Source organism: Lissotriton vulgaris, chromosome 9 (genome assembly GCF_964263255.1).
Source record: "Lissotriton vulgaris chromosome 9, aLisVul1.2, whole genome shotgun sequence".
NCBI classification, from domain to species: Eukaryota; Metazoa; Chordata; class Amphibia; order Caudata; family Salamandridae; genus Lissotriton; species Lissotriton vulgaris.
In genome coordinates, this window is record NC_141697.1 from 1,075,378,589 (window position 1) to 1,075,392,971 (window position 14,383).

The 14,383-nt window shown below is 45.6% G+C and overlaps 1 protein-coding gene across 4 annotated transcripts in view; it reads left to right on the forward strand.

The window, feature by feature from the left end:
• The window catches only part of PXK (PX domain containing serine/threonine kinase like), a 363,685-nt gene that overhangs the window by 175,085 nt on the left and 174,217 nt on the right, over positions 1-14,383 (forward strand). For all 4 annotated transcript variants that reach the window (XM_086939058.1, XM_086939056.1, XM_086939057.1 and 1 more), the window contains exon 5: positions 12,235-12,312. In XM_086939058.1, the coding sequence (XP_086795184.1) occupies positions 12,235-12,312 (78 nt within the window). The remainder of the gene's footprint in view (positions 1-12,234; positions 12,313-14,383) is intronic.

A 14,383-nucleotide genomic window follows, 5' to 3' on the forward strand; every position in this document is an offset into this window, starting at 1 on the left:
GTGGGGAGATCGGAAAGGGTGTAAAAGGGGAGGTGTCGAGAAACACGAGATACAGGCATCAAAGGGACGTGCCTAATGAGATGCACGGCTGAGACAATAAGTCCGTGCGGCGAGATGAGCCTCGAGCGGCACCACCTGCCTTACAGTAGCAACCCCCTCGTCATAAAGACACTTTCAAAGGACATGTGTCTTCCGCAAATATCTTGGGAGTCCCAGGGTCTCGAAGCGGACAGCGTCCGTTCGCTGACTACTTGAGGGCAAGAGACAAAATGGATGCCGTATCTAAGATGGAACCCGTGGGTACAGATGAAACGCCCACGTAACAAACGAACGGTTTAAGTTAGCACAGCGAAACTGCGCACACTTACCAAACTCGTCATTTGCGGTTCATAGATACCAGACTCGACCATATTCGTACGAGTCAGAAACACCACTTACAATTGTCACGGAACCTCAGACGCTCCTTTTGCCCTCATGTAGGCAAGCACTAGTCGGAATCATATTCGATATTCATCAGACCATCAAGATGTCGCTGTAGCATAGCCTTGTCCAACCGAGTCCCCTTGGTAACAGGTGGTTGTCTCATACACGTTGTAGCACAGAGGCCACATAAGGCAGGACCACACTGCACACAAAGGCAACACGTGAACAGGAACACTACCACAACTCCGATGATCATCAGAATCTTCCAACCCCAAGTCGACATCAGGCCCCAAAACCAACCAAGTAGCGTCCAATCCCCTACATCCACGTGTATGGATTCGGAGATCTTATGCAACTTCGAGATGGCTTGATAGACAGTAGGAGCATTATCAGGTATGAAAATGCAACAGCTCGAATGGATCACTTTACATACCCCACCGCGATCTGCCAAGACGACATCTAAAACCATACGGTTTTGTAACGTCATAAGTCTCTCCGCCTGAAGTTCTGTGGTGATATTACCAAGGGCACTGGCAGTAACATTAGCTGTCGATTCTACCACTCGAGTCAAATGTCTCAGGTTCCTACTATTAACCATAGGTCCCCAAAACGGGAGGAAACCCTTGAAAAAGTCTCCTGCCTCTTGACCGGCAGTATCCTCTTCGCTAATTACGCCTCGTACAACTCTAGTCTTATGGTAATCGGCATCTACAGTGAACGTCGGAGGCAACAGATTTGCAACAAAACATGAGCCCATGAAGTCTAAGGGCAACCATGTATATGCACGATCATGACAGATGAAGTACGTACCCTTGGCAGCCAGAAACACAGGGGTCGGGGACATTGGCAGAACGTAACTTTCAATGCAAGCACTTACTCCAAGTGAGGCTTGCGAGCCACGACCCACAAGACAAAGATTACCAGTGTGGGGTACGACCCATATTGGAGGCGAGCTTTTAAGCTGCTTTTCATTAGCGAACATACTATATTCCCCTCTACTCAGGACCCTATAGGCTTGTACCTCTTCCTTAGGGATGAGAAAAGCATCATGGATCTCATCTTCCATATCCTCTATTGCCATCGATAGCACCCACTGGTACGAGGTAGGACCAGGTTTGGGGGAACGTTGTTCTGGAGTGGGGTGGAAACCTAGTGCGCTTCGAAGCATTGTTTGGAATGCTCGAGCTGACCCTTGGGAACTATACGGTAACACCAGATATGGAATTCCCTTACCCGTAGTATGTGGCATCAACCCACACACCCAACAATTAGTAGTGTTAACCACTAACTGATGCTGATGGAGGAGCTGGATAAAGGAATTGTTGCGGAATTCTACACGTCTAGCCTGTTCGTGTTCCGGTAAAATGTGAAAGGAATGGGGAGAAGCAGTAGTAGCAGTAAGAGTAAGATTAGGGTAAGGAGTAGGAGTAGGGGTAGGAAGTAAAAAGTAAGACATAGCATAATACACCCCACCCGCCAAGAATGCAGAAGCAGTTAAGAACAATACAAACAATTGGAATACAAAACATTTAGTACGACTGAGTTTCTGCAGTTTGACTCTATACGCCTGAGCTCCTTCCAAATCGTTCAGCTTTGAAAATGCCATTTCCCTATGACCGTCCGCAACGTTTCTTGACGCACTTCGTTCTGTGCAGCAATGGTCAATCCCTAGGAGTTCCTAGGAACCGACGGCCTTTAACCTAGCGTCAAGACCTACTGTCCAGAAGGAAGTACGCGCGCGGCCCTACGGCCCTCAATACACAATATGTATTTATTTAGCACAATAATTCAGCTGTGGAAGGAAAAAGATACAAGGAAGAAGCTTGATGTATGTACAGAACAATTTTCAATGATACGAAATGTTCAAAGTTGATCAGGGGAAACGAGGATATTACAGTTATCAATTTCAGCAAAGCAAGAAATTTTATTAGTCCTTAATGCGAGAACGCAAAGAATATCGATGTTTCCCGGGACGTGTCTGCTCGTCGAACAAAGGATCCGTTGAAGAGACAGCGTCCTGCTGATCAGTTTGTTGATTTGATCTTGAGTCTTTTGCTGACAATGTTCCAACAGTGGCTTTCTGCTGCGCTGAGTGTCCACCAATGAGTTGTGCGTCGCTAAAAGGTACAAACGCCGGCAATGTCTCTGCTTCTGTTGACGCAATGCCTTTCCTCACCCACGGGTCTGCCGGTAAAGGAATAGGGACTCGTTTACAATGGGTAGCATGTACCCAATTCTTCCGCCCCTCAAGACGAACGGCAGTCCTCGTGGCCAGGAGCACCTGGTGAGGTCCAACAAAACGGGGGTCCAGATTCTTCTTGCGTGAGAAATTACGGGTGACAACCCAATCACCGGGCTGGAGCTGGTGGCCTGGACCCTCCGTCTGCGTCGGCAAGGCGTCGTAAACCTGTTGATGAATTAACCTCAGTTTAGCAGTCAAGTCATGTAAGTAGTCAATCAACATCGGATACTCAAGATCAACGAATATACCTGGCCTAGGAACCCCCCACACATTCGCAGGACGGCCGAACACTATTTCATAGGGACTAAGCCCTATTCGGGAGTGTACAGTCGCCCTAGTTGACAGTAATGCTAGAGGCAAAGCGTCAGGCCACGAAAGTCCAGTCGTAGCCTGAATCTTCGCTAGCTTTAGTTTAAGGGTACCATTGTACCCTTCAACCAATCCAGCTGACTGAGGATGATTGGCGCTATGGAATTTCTGATTAATTCCAAGGCCCTTACACACATTCTTCATCACACTTCCAACAAACTCACTTCCGTTATCTGACCACACGACTCTAGGCATTCCATACCGAGGAAAGTATTCCTTCAGTAGGATTTTCGCAGTAGACAAAGCAGTATTGTCTTTGAGGGGATAGGCCTCAATCCATCGGGAGAATGCGCAAACCACAACCAAAACATATTTCAAGTTATTGCATCGCTCCATATGGATGAAGTCCAATTGAATCACCTCAAAGGGATACGAAGGAGGAGCAAAACTGCCAGGGGGAGTTGGGGTTCCTTTGCCAGGATTGTACATTATACACACCATACAATTCTTCACCAGACGTTCAGCACACTTTGTAATGCCATCATTCTTCCACACAGGCGACAACAACTTGCAAATGCCTTTCGCGCTGATATGTGCTAACCCATGTGCCATTGTCACAACGGCCAGCACATACGCATCAGGCAACATCCATCTTTTCTGATCCGACAAATCAATCCAACAACCATTCACATCCAACTTTCCCGTACTTTCTTTCCACTTCGTCTTTTCCGTATCGGTGGCCTCATTCTGAATTGCTTTCACGCTCTCTATAGTATTCTCACACATACTCGATTCTGTAGGCCACCTAACCGAACTCGTCACATACATTCGAGTGCTAAGGTTCCGGGCAGTCTCCTTAGCAATCTCATCTGAAAACGCGTTACCACGACCAACATCATCCGTCACTTTACGATGTGCACTACACTTAACAATCGCAACTTGAGCAGGCAAAGTCAATGCATCCAAAAGATCATTCACAAGCTGGCCATGCTGTATTTTCGTGCCGTGTGACGTCAAGAAACCACGCTCTCGCCACAATCGTCCAAAGCTATGCGCTACACCGAAAGCGTACTGGCTATCGGTGTACACATTCACACGCTTACCTTTCGCTAACACGCATGCTCTAGTAAGAGCAATCAGCTCTGCAGCTTGGGCAGAATTCTGATTCAATCTCGCAGTCTCAACAACAGTATTCAACGTCACAACAGCATAAGCAGTAGTCACATCACCATTCGGCAATTTAAAACATGACCCATCCACATACAAAGTGCCGTCAGGGTCTTCCAATGGGGTGTTTTTAAGGTCCACTCGACCTTTTGTTTCCTCTTCTGTACGCAAGTAGCAGTCATGTTCTGTTACTTGATCTGACTCTGCACTAATCGGTAACAAAGTTGCCGGATTCAGGACATTACAACGTTTTATTTGAATGTGGCTTGCCAAAAGCGTCAATTCGTACCCAGACAACCTCGCACTCGTCAAGTGCTGAGTTTTCGTTCGATTCAAAAGAGTATCGACTGCATGCGGAACCATCACCGTGAGCATATTATCCATGACCAATCCTGCTGATTGTCGGATGGAGACCGCAGCTGCCGCAGTTGCTCTCAAACAACTCGGCAATGCTCTAGCTACTGGGTCTAAGGTCGAGGAAAAATATGCACATGGACGTTGCTTATCACCAAAAGGTTGCGTTAAGACACTCAACGCACAGCCTTCTCTCTCGTGAACATATAACGTGAACGGTTTACTGTAGTCAGGGGTACCTAACACAGGAGCCGAACACAATGAATCACGTAGTTCAGAAAAACTTTTCTGACATTCTTCCGTCCATGGTAAAGGAGTTGAAACATCCTTGCACGTAAGAGCCACCAATGGTTTCGCTAGCAATGAAAAATTTGGAATCCATTGCCTGCAGTACGACGTAATACCTAAAAAGGCACGTACATCTCTTTGGGTTTGTGGCACAGCCATTCGTGCAATCGCTGCAATTCTCTCTGGGGTCAATCTCCTTCCCTCCTTTGACAATAAGTGACCTAGATAGGTTACTTCTTGACAACAATATTGGAGTTTAGAAGGTGACACCTTGTGATTCAACTCACAGAGATGTTGCAGCAATGACACCGTAGCAATTTTGCAAATGTCCTGAGTATCAGCAGCCACCAATAAGTCGTCGACATATTGAATTAGGGCCGCACCAACCGGCAACCTAAACGCATCCAGTTGACCCTTCAAGGCTTGACTGTAAATAGACGGACTTTCACAGTAGCCCTGAGGAGCGCGTTTGAACCGGAAGCTACGTCCACCAAGAGAGAAACCGAAAAGGTCCCTGCTCTCTTCGGCGATCGGGATGCTGAAAAAGGCATTTTTCAAGTCAATCACCGAAAACCATGATGCAGTAGCTGGAATCAGAGTCAGTAGCGCCGTGATGTCAGGCACAACAGGGAATTGAGGAACCACAATTTTATTCACCTCCCGTAAATCGATAACAAAACGATAAACAGGCGGTTTGGTAGGATCAGTACGTTTAAGAATGGGCAGTACAGGGCTATTGCACACGTTTCCCCGAGTCTCCTCAATAACATCTTTCTCGATCAAATCATAGATGATCGCTAACAAAGCTCGTTCACCATCAAGGGAGATACGGTATTGGGGAATACGTGGCAATCGTACATTTGATTTCAACTGAACAACATAAGGGGAGATATCAAGCAGGCCCACATCATTTGGACCCGTCGCCCACAAAGACGCAGGAAGAGAATCCAATTCCGGTGGAAGCTTATCGAGAGACAAATACATAGGAGAGACTACTTTCTCCCCAAACGTAAGCTTTACACCCGCAGGAGAACAATACAAAGTTGCATACAAACGTTTAAGCAAATCCAGACCCAAAAGATTTTCGCCACAACCAGTGGTCAAAATCAGTGGAGCTTCGAGCTCACGCGGCCCAATTTGAAGGGGCAAAGGGCGTGAAACTGGATTGCTAACGGGGGCGCCAGAGAATCCAACGGATACATTTGTTAAGCCAGACAAAGGTGCGCCAGGGAGTTTCGAATGCATAATGGAACTTTTCGCTGCACCAGTGTCCAACAGAAAAGGCTCAACGACGCCCGATGTAGCAACTGCGACGTAAGGCCCTCTCTGATCAACCGGAACTGATACCACTCCCTCTCCTTGTCTTCGGCTGTCCTAGTAATTACTGTCGTCAGTTCCCTGATCGACGTAATAATCGTCTACATTGTACTGCGCAGATCGTCCTTGCGATGATCCACGTTGGTCGAAACAGTTATTAGAATTTGATGAGTTGTCAGAGCGGTCGTTCTGAGCACCACGACCTCTACCACGTGATGCATTCTGTGAACCACCACGGCCTCCTCTAGACGAATTACCACTATTACGATCATTTAAAGCAGGACAATCAAATTTAATGTGTCCCTCCTGTCTACAATAAGCACATTGATTGTACCCCAACGAAGATCTGTTGAAAGAGGAATCATTACGCGACTGCGATCGATTCGATTGCGACTGTGATCTATTCTGCTGAGACGCATTCTGATTAGAACGCGGCGGGTATGCTTGTTGTAACAACACTTTAGTTTTCAGCTCTTTTGTCTTTTTATCAGCTCGGTCATTTTCTTCTTTCTCCCTATTTTCATAATATTGTGCCGTAGCCAGAATCTGAGCTGAGGTAGAAACGGCCCACGCACTCTCTGAATTCTTCAATTTATTGCACAAATCGGGCAATAAGTTCGATACAAATTTATCCACAAACAACCTCTGTCCACCCTCAGTACCCATATCCTGTCCACTATGATCAACAAATGTTTCCTCAAACCTCGTAAAGAAGTCTGAAACACTCTCATCTTTCTTTTGCTTACAGGCTGACAACTTGTCCCAATTTACCCTCATAGCTGGCATAAGCGTTTTCATTAATGTAATGATTCGCTGGGGAAGAAGTGCAATCAACTGATCGGGTTTAGCAGCAGCCACTTGTCCAGCGTCTGCCGCTGTAATGGCAGCCCAATCACCACCTAATTCATTTGTGTGATCTTGATGACGAATCTTGGCCCATACCGGTTGCGGTACGACATTGCCAAACAACATGTCAATATCGGCAAGATTCATTACCGTAGCATCCACAAGCTGCGATAATTCTTTGTAATACCCCGCAGGATTTTTGCGAGGATCAGGCAAAGTTTGTTTCACCTGAAGCACTTCCGATCGTTTCCATGGGAGATGTATCCATACTCTCTGGAAATGTGCTGCCACTGGAGCGTTAACATTAGTATTATCAGCGGGTACCCAAACCGGCGGAACTTCACGCATAGGATATTGGCCAGACTCAGCTTGCTGGCGTTCAAGATCCTCAACAAACAGTGCGTGAGGAATAGGAGCAAGGCGATAAGACAGCAACTGCTCAATAGCTCGTCGGACATTAGTATCGACTATCAGTCCAGTTGCGAACTGAAGCCGAAGATTAGACAGGGCGGTCAGCACCTCGTCAGGCGCAACAGCCGCTATCTGATCATGTAGGAGTTTACACATTTCGTCAAACACATATCTCTGAGTCGGGATGTTGAATTGACTAAATGTTTCAAGAACGACTCGGGGTGGATTTCTTTGCGGATTGTCCATCCAACCCATCGCCATATTGTATAGCGCAGCGCGTTCCCTATTACCAGGAAGCTGGCTACGTCTCTGAGGACCATCAGAACCAGCGGACCCAAAAACAGGTCCGAGCGACTGGAAAAAATTTGTCGCAATGGGAGAACTACGGTTACGAGTAGAGGGACAAGAGTAAGACACAGAACTAACAAGAGGAGGAGTAGAAGCGTTAGCAACAACAGGAGTTAACAACACAGGAGCAGTAGCGCGAGCAGGAGTATGTGGAAGCGGAGGAGCAGTAGGAATAGAAACAGGCACAGGAGCAGGAACAGTCGGAAGAGCGGGTGCAGGTTGAGGAACGGGTGGAGGAATAACAGGTGGAAGAACAGGTACGGCAGGGACCACAGGAGCTGCGGTACCCTGTACGTACGGGGGTGGCGACTTCATAAGATAGGACATTAAAGGATCCTCAACTGCCTCTTCCTTCTTATCCGACTCCGTAGGCAAAACAGGATAACATTTATCTATGGTCATACGTTGCAACCTCTCAAACACTTCCTTATCCTTATCCTCCTTATCACGCTGAAACTGCTCAGCTTTCTTCACAATGGTAGCAACATTATCTCGCTCACTACGTTTATTCTGTCTGATCTCTTTCTGTCGGGCTTCTTTGCGCCACAACCGAAAGGCATCAAACATGGCCGGCCTAGATTTGCGTTCGAACAACTTTATTTCCAAATTATCTAAGATCGACGCTTCGAAGCTACCGTGAGGTGGCCAACGAAGATCGCCGTCTTTCTTTGTATATTTTATCCAATAATCGTTAAAAGCAATCGGGCCTAGCCCATGTTTGCTATATAAGTCATAAGTAGGAGTTCCAACCGGAGGTATCGGACACGAGTCCTCCAGCAGGGAATCCGCACCACAAGGTCTACAACAACTGAACAAAGTACTGCGACCAGGCATCTTGCACACTAGCCGAGTTTCACAAACTTCAAGGGTTACGGGATTTACCAAGTCCCAGCAAGAACAAAACCCTCGGTCTTTGGCGGCTGCAGTCGTCAAACAAATACAACAACAAAGTACGCTAGCAAAGTGTCACCGACAAAAACACTCACACAGCGTGTACAACAAAGCCACTAGTGTTTACAACAAAGACACTCGCTAAAGTGTCTACAACAAAAACACTCGCTAAAGTGTTTACAACCAAGGATTCTGGGAGCGACCCACAAATACTTAACTCAAAGATCAATGGCGTCCTCAGGAAGGCCCGTCAATCGTCTCGCTATACCAAGGTCTACGCCAGGCGCCAAAACAGGTCTACAGTCAGGGCAGCAGTCCGTCGCAGCCGTCAGGAGGCGGGAATCTTCGCGGGAAAAGTCTTCGGGCCACTTATTTCGACAACAGGATCGATGAAGCGGGGTGCACCTTCCCTCGGAGATTTCACACGAAGTTCCTCACGATCGTCGGGCTTGGACCGGTACCACTGATGCAGCCCCACGTTGGGCGCCAACTGAAGGACTGGGTTCTTTTGGACCCAGCGGTGCCAGGGCACAACACCTGAAACCTTCGTGGGTAACCTGTTCCGGCGTACAAGTCACAGAGACACGGGACACTTCCTTCGGCGTCAAAGAGTCAAGGTTTATTTACTGCAGGGAACACAGAAGTCACAGGAAGTACATCGAGTGTAATTCGGGGAGACTGCTTCAAATTGGTTATGTGGATCGCTCCTTTTATACAGTTTTTACCCATAGGCTAACATTGAAAAGGTTTACAACTCAGTTCCCACATCTAGCTCCCAGAGGGGTCGCTTTGGTCGCTTTGAAACACATAAGGTCCGGAACATAAGTGCGGAAACATTTGGCGGTTCCCAACTGTAAAAACCCATCTTCCCACCATTAGCAAATTCCAATCAGCAATCAAGTAGATCGAAACAGGAACGAAGACAGGTGCAGAGGAAGACGGAGACAGTGGGGAGATCGGAAAGGGTGTAAAAGGGGAGGTGTCGAGAAACACGAGATACAGGCATCAAAGGGACGTGCCTAATGAGATGCACGGCTGAGACAATAAGTCCGTGCGGCGAGATGAGCCTCGAGCGGCACCACCTGCCTTACAGTAGCAACCCCCTCGTCATAAAGACACTTTCAAAGGACATGTGTCTTCCGCAAATATCTTGGGAGTCCCAGGGTCTCGAAGCGGACAGCGTCCGTTCGCTGACTACTTGAGGGCAAGAGACAAAATGGATGCCGTATCTAAGATGGAACCCGTGGGTACAGATGAAACGCCCACGTAACAAACGAACGGTTTAAGTTAGCACAGCGAAACTGCGCACACTTACCAAACTCGTCATTTGCGGTTCATAGATACCAGACTCGACCATATTCGTACGAGTCAGAAACACCACTTACAATTGTCACGGAACCTCAACACCACTCTTCACCAAGTTAGGTGCCTTTTCACTATGTGCTAAGAACTCTGATTGTTCTTATCATGATAAATCATCTATATGTCTGGACTCCTCCAGCGGTTTCCTTTTTTTTCCTACTGTCTCCAGGTTTTTAAACTTCCTAGTTGGCACCTAGATAGTAACGTTCCCTACACCTCACCCATCCTTTGTCCAGTAAAACTAGACTCTTACCATTTTCATCTCAGTTATTCACAGAACTTGAGCCTATCCGCATCCCCTTACACCATAAAATATTTTCTCTTTCAGTTAGAAATTTGTTGAATTTTCCTATTCTTTACGATTCACTGGTAAATGTAATGTGCTTCTCTGCCTCTAATCCGTTAGTGATCAAAATAATTTTCAGTAATTGTTTGTCCACATATCCTCTGTTATTCTATCAGCACATGCTTGATGTCACTTTATATTTCTTTTGTTACTTTGTCATTTGGTGCAGTTGCAGTCGTTGATTATAGTATCCCGAAACCTATCTCCTCTTGACGTATTGATAGACTCTTCACAAATCCCCTTGTTTTCTTTGGCCTCCTCTGTTCAAAAGTAAAACCTGATTACTGCCTTGATAGCCTGCCCCTCCATGCTCTCCGAAACAAGGCTACCCATATCATTGACTGTGTACTTCTCTGGTGATGTGTCTCATTGATCTGTGCGTCGAACTATTACGTCCCCACGTTTACTCTTCTTCTTTATTTTGTTGTACTGTTGCAGATCCCATCCCTGTTAATGAAAAGACCTTTTGCCTATATTTACCTTTAGCGTTTTCCCTAATCTTAAAGTAGCAGTAACCTTAATTCATATCCCTAGATGTAGCTAAATTAAAAATAATATATTTAAAATAATAACACATAAAATTACCAAATTGTAATACTAACACCACCCTGACCCTAAATTTAATTATTTTATTTTATATTGTATCAATCTTTTACAAACTTAACCCTATTTTTTGTTACATGAAAAATAATTAAACATTCAGTTATGTTACTGTAATAGTAATACTGACCCTAACCACATAGGTAATTACATTTAATATCTAAATGATGTTAACTAAAAGTAGCTCTAATTCGTACTCACTCTAATACTAACGTACATTAATATATATTAACTGTAAACCTTAATCTCACCTTTATATTAACCTTAGATTTAATTAAATAATCATATACTTTATCAATGCGAACTTTAATTGAAAGTGTTATAGAATGGAGTTACATATTTTATAATAAAAACAAGTAAAGAAGAAATTAAGAAAATAATGGCCAAAGGTGGGAAGTAAATATCAGGCACTAGTTGACATAGGGCTCGGAAAAGCCCAAATAATATATATGCTTCATAAGTGCTACTAAGCAGCTTGTTACCACTTCTAGCCCTTTCAAAAATAACCCTTTTTATGGTCTGGCTTTACAGTGGAGCTGTTGGCAGACAATTATGCGAGCGTCACTAAAGATGGGCTCTTACTCCGCCCACATGTTGGGAGTCAGGAGTATATGTTTTGATTGGGTAGAAGTTATGATTCCACAAAAAGTGCTTGTCCTTCACACACCTGTGATCATTTTGTTCATTTAGGTAACTGAGCTTAAACTTTAAGAGGCACACACATGACATTGAAATCATATTAGTGTCTTAGTTGCACTGTGAAGACATACATTAGCTTATTATCTGTCACCTGACTTTTTAACCTACACCAATATTATTCTACAGTTCTTTGCTCCCATACAATTACATATCTACTCTCATGCTACTTACGTGTAATGTTTCATATTACCATACCACATTCCTTTAAAAGCCAGACCTATTGGCAGTGCCATCGCTTGGTATATAACGCTTTCACTGAAGTGACAACAGCCGTCTTTTCAACGGTATGGTTAAGAAAAAGGAGAATAAAGAGTGTTTTTAATAGAATGTTGCTGCCTTGCATTTGTGTTTTTTCGTTGTTTTTTTTTTATTTAGAAGCTGTTATATGTAGTGCTTTTCTCCTGTCTTTTTTAGTCCTATTCACATGGCTTTCCACTTGTCTATTTGTGGTTGATTTTTCGTTGACATAACATAAACTGAAACAAAGACCTTACTGCTGTTGTATACTGTGCAAACATTGTTCTGTAGTGTTTTGCTGCAGACCCGGCTGTATACACACAAGCATGCAGCACTGAACGTTTATTGTGGGTATACGCAGTAGCCAATATATACTTTTTCCTTGTTTTTGCAGAAATTGCCCTTCAGCAGGTGTCCATGTTCTTTCGATCTGAACCCAAGTGGGAGGTTGTGGAGCCGCTAAAGGAGATGGGTAAGAGAAGGACATGTTCTGTGTGAAGAAAAGTCACTGAGGCATTCTGGATTTTAGATCTCTGTGGTAGAGTAATGTGCAGGCGAGAAGAAAGGCATTGTTTCTGTATAATTGTCAGCTGATTTTTCATCAATAAAATGCCCAAATCTACAGTGCACATCAATAATAGAATAATCAGCACTGCTTTTTGTTGCTTCTGCTTCGTGCTAAAAAACCTACTGATTCACTGTGTGGTACACAGCATTGGCTGTCTTCACACCTGGTTAAGAGCCGGTATCACACGGTGGAAGACTACGGGATCTAGAAACCTTTGTCTAGATTGGGTTCCCAGCTTGTATTTGAAGGCTTTACTCAGCCAATTGTGTTGTTTGCAACTTCCAAAGTATTACATCATCTGCAGCCTTAGAGGCTGTTCTTTGTGGGAGGAGATGCTTATGAAAAGCCTTCACCAGGTTCTCTATGGCCCCTGTCAGGGGCGTAACACAGGCTCCCGCAGCCCCCGCAGTGCGAGGGGCTCGAAGCTCCAGGGGCCCCCCTCAGCACAGCACGTTGACCGGAGAGCTCCTGATAGTCCGGAGTGGACCCCTCCACGTAACTTGAAGGGGGGGCCCCTCAATTATCGTTACGCCGCTGGCCCCCGGCCCTGCCAGTGGCTCTTCAAGACTGAAGAGACAGTTGCGGTACAAAAGGGGTGGTGATGGACGGAGCATCTGAACCAATCAAACACTCACACCCAGTCAACAGATCTGGGTTTAATCCATTATGGTTCTTTAGCCCATTCTGCCACCCCAGTTCAGACATGGCCATATGCAAATCAGTCTGACCCTTTGCCTCATGGGAACAGTCCAGCCCGAACTGCCAAGCCATGCCTTCCCTGGACCGGAAACAAGCTTCCGAGGACCGGTTTCTGGCATTTCAGGCGTCTTCAGCCCGGCTTGCTTCAATCCAGTGCCAAAGTGAGCAAGGGACTCGCGTCTGAGCATACCCTGCCAACTTATGGCGAACAAAGCGGTACAAAAGGGGGTGGTGATGGACGAAGCATCTGAACCAATCAAACACTCAAACCCAGTCAACAGATCTGGGTTTAATCCATCACCGTTCTTTAGCCCACTCTGCCACCCCAGTTCAGACATGGCCATATGCAAATCAGTCTGACCCTGTGCCTCATGGGGGCAGTCCAGCCCGAACTGCCAAGCCATGTCTTCCCTGGACCGGAAACAAGCTTCCGAGGACCGGTTTCTGGCATTTCAGCCATCTTCAGCCCGGCTTGTTTGAATCCAGTGACAAAGTCAGCAAGGGACTCACGTCTGAGCATACCCTGCCAACTTATAGCGAACAAAGCGGTACAGAAGCTTGTTTCCGGTCCAGGGAAGGCATGGCTTGGCAGTTCGGGCTGGACTGTTCCCATAAGGCACAGGATCAGACTGATTTGCATATGGCCATGTCTGAACTGGGGTGGCAGAGTGGGCTAAAGAACGGTGATGGATTAAACCCAGATCTGTTGACTGGGTGTGAGTGTTTGATTGGTTCAGATGCTCCGTCCATCACCACCCTCTTTTGTACCGCTTTGTTCGCCAAAAGTTGGCAGGGTAGGGATTGTTGAGTGCAGTCTTGCTTGGTTTACTTGAATATCTTTTCTGACCATTTCAAATTGTGCAGCTGCTATATCTGTTTGCCTTTGTGCTCTCCTATTAAATCCTCAGATTCCCAGTAAATAAACAAATCCAATAAATAAACATATTCTATTTAGGGCAGTTTGCATAGTGCATAAGGCACTTGTGTAAGAAAGTGGCTCTATATATACTAGACCAAAGTAAGGTACAGTGTTTACAGAGTCCCCAGTCTCCAGAGGTATGACAGATATTAAAGTTAGATATAACCTTACTCTCCAACGTGGTAGCTTGGTCGAGGACTAAGGCAGTAGCTGAGGACAGTGTAAAGTATTTATGTACACCCTCATTCAGCAAATGGTCTCACACACTCAAGAACTGAACTCTAGGCCAATTGTTTCATATCAAAAGATATAGTTGTTTTATTTTAGAACCAACAAGGTATCAAAATATACTTTCTC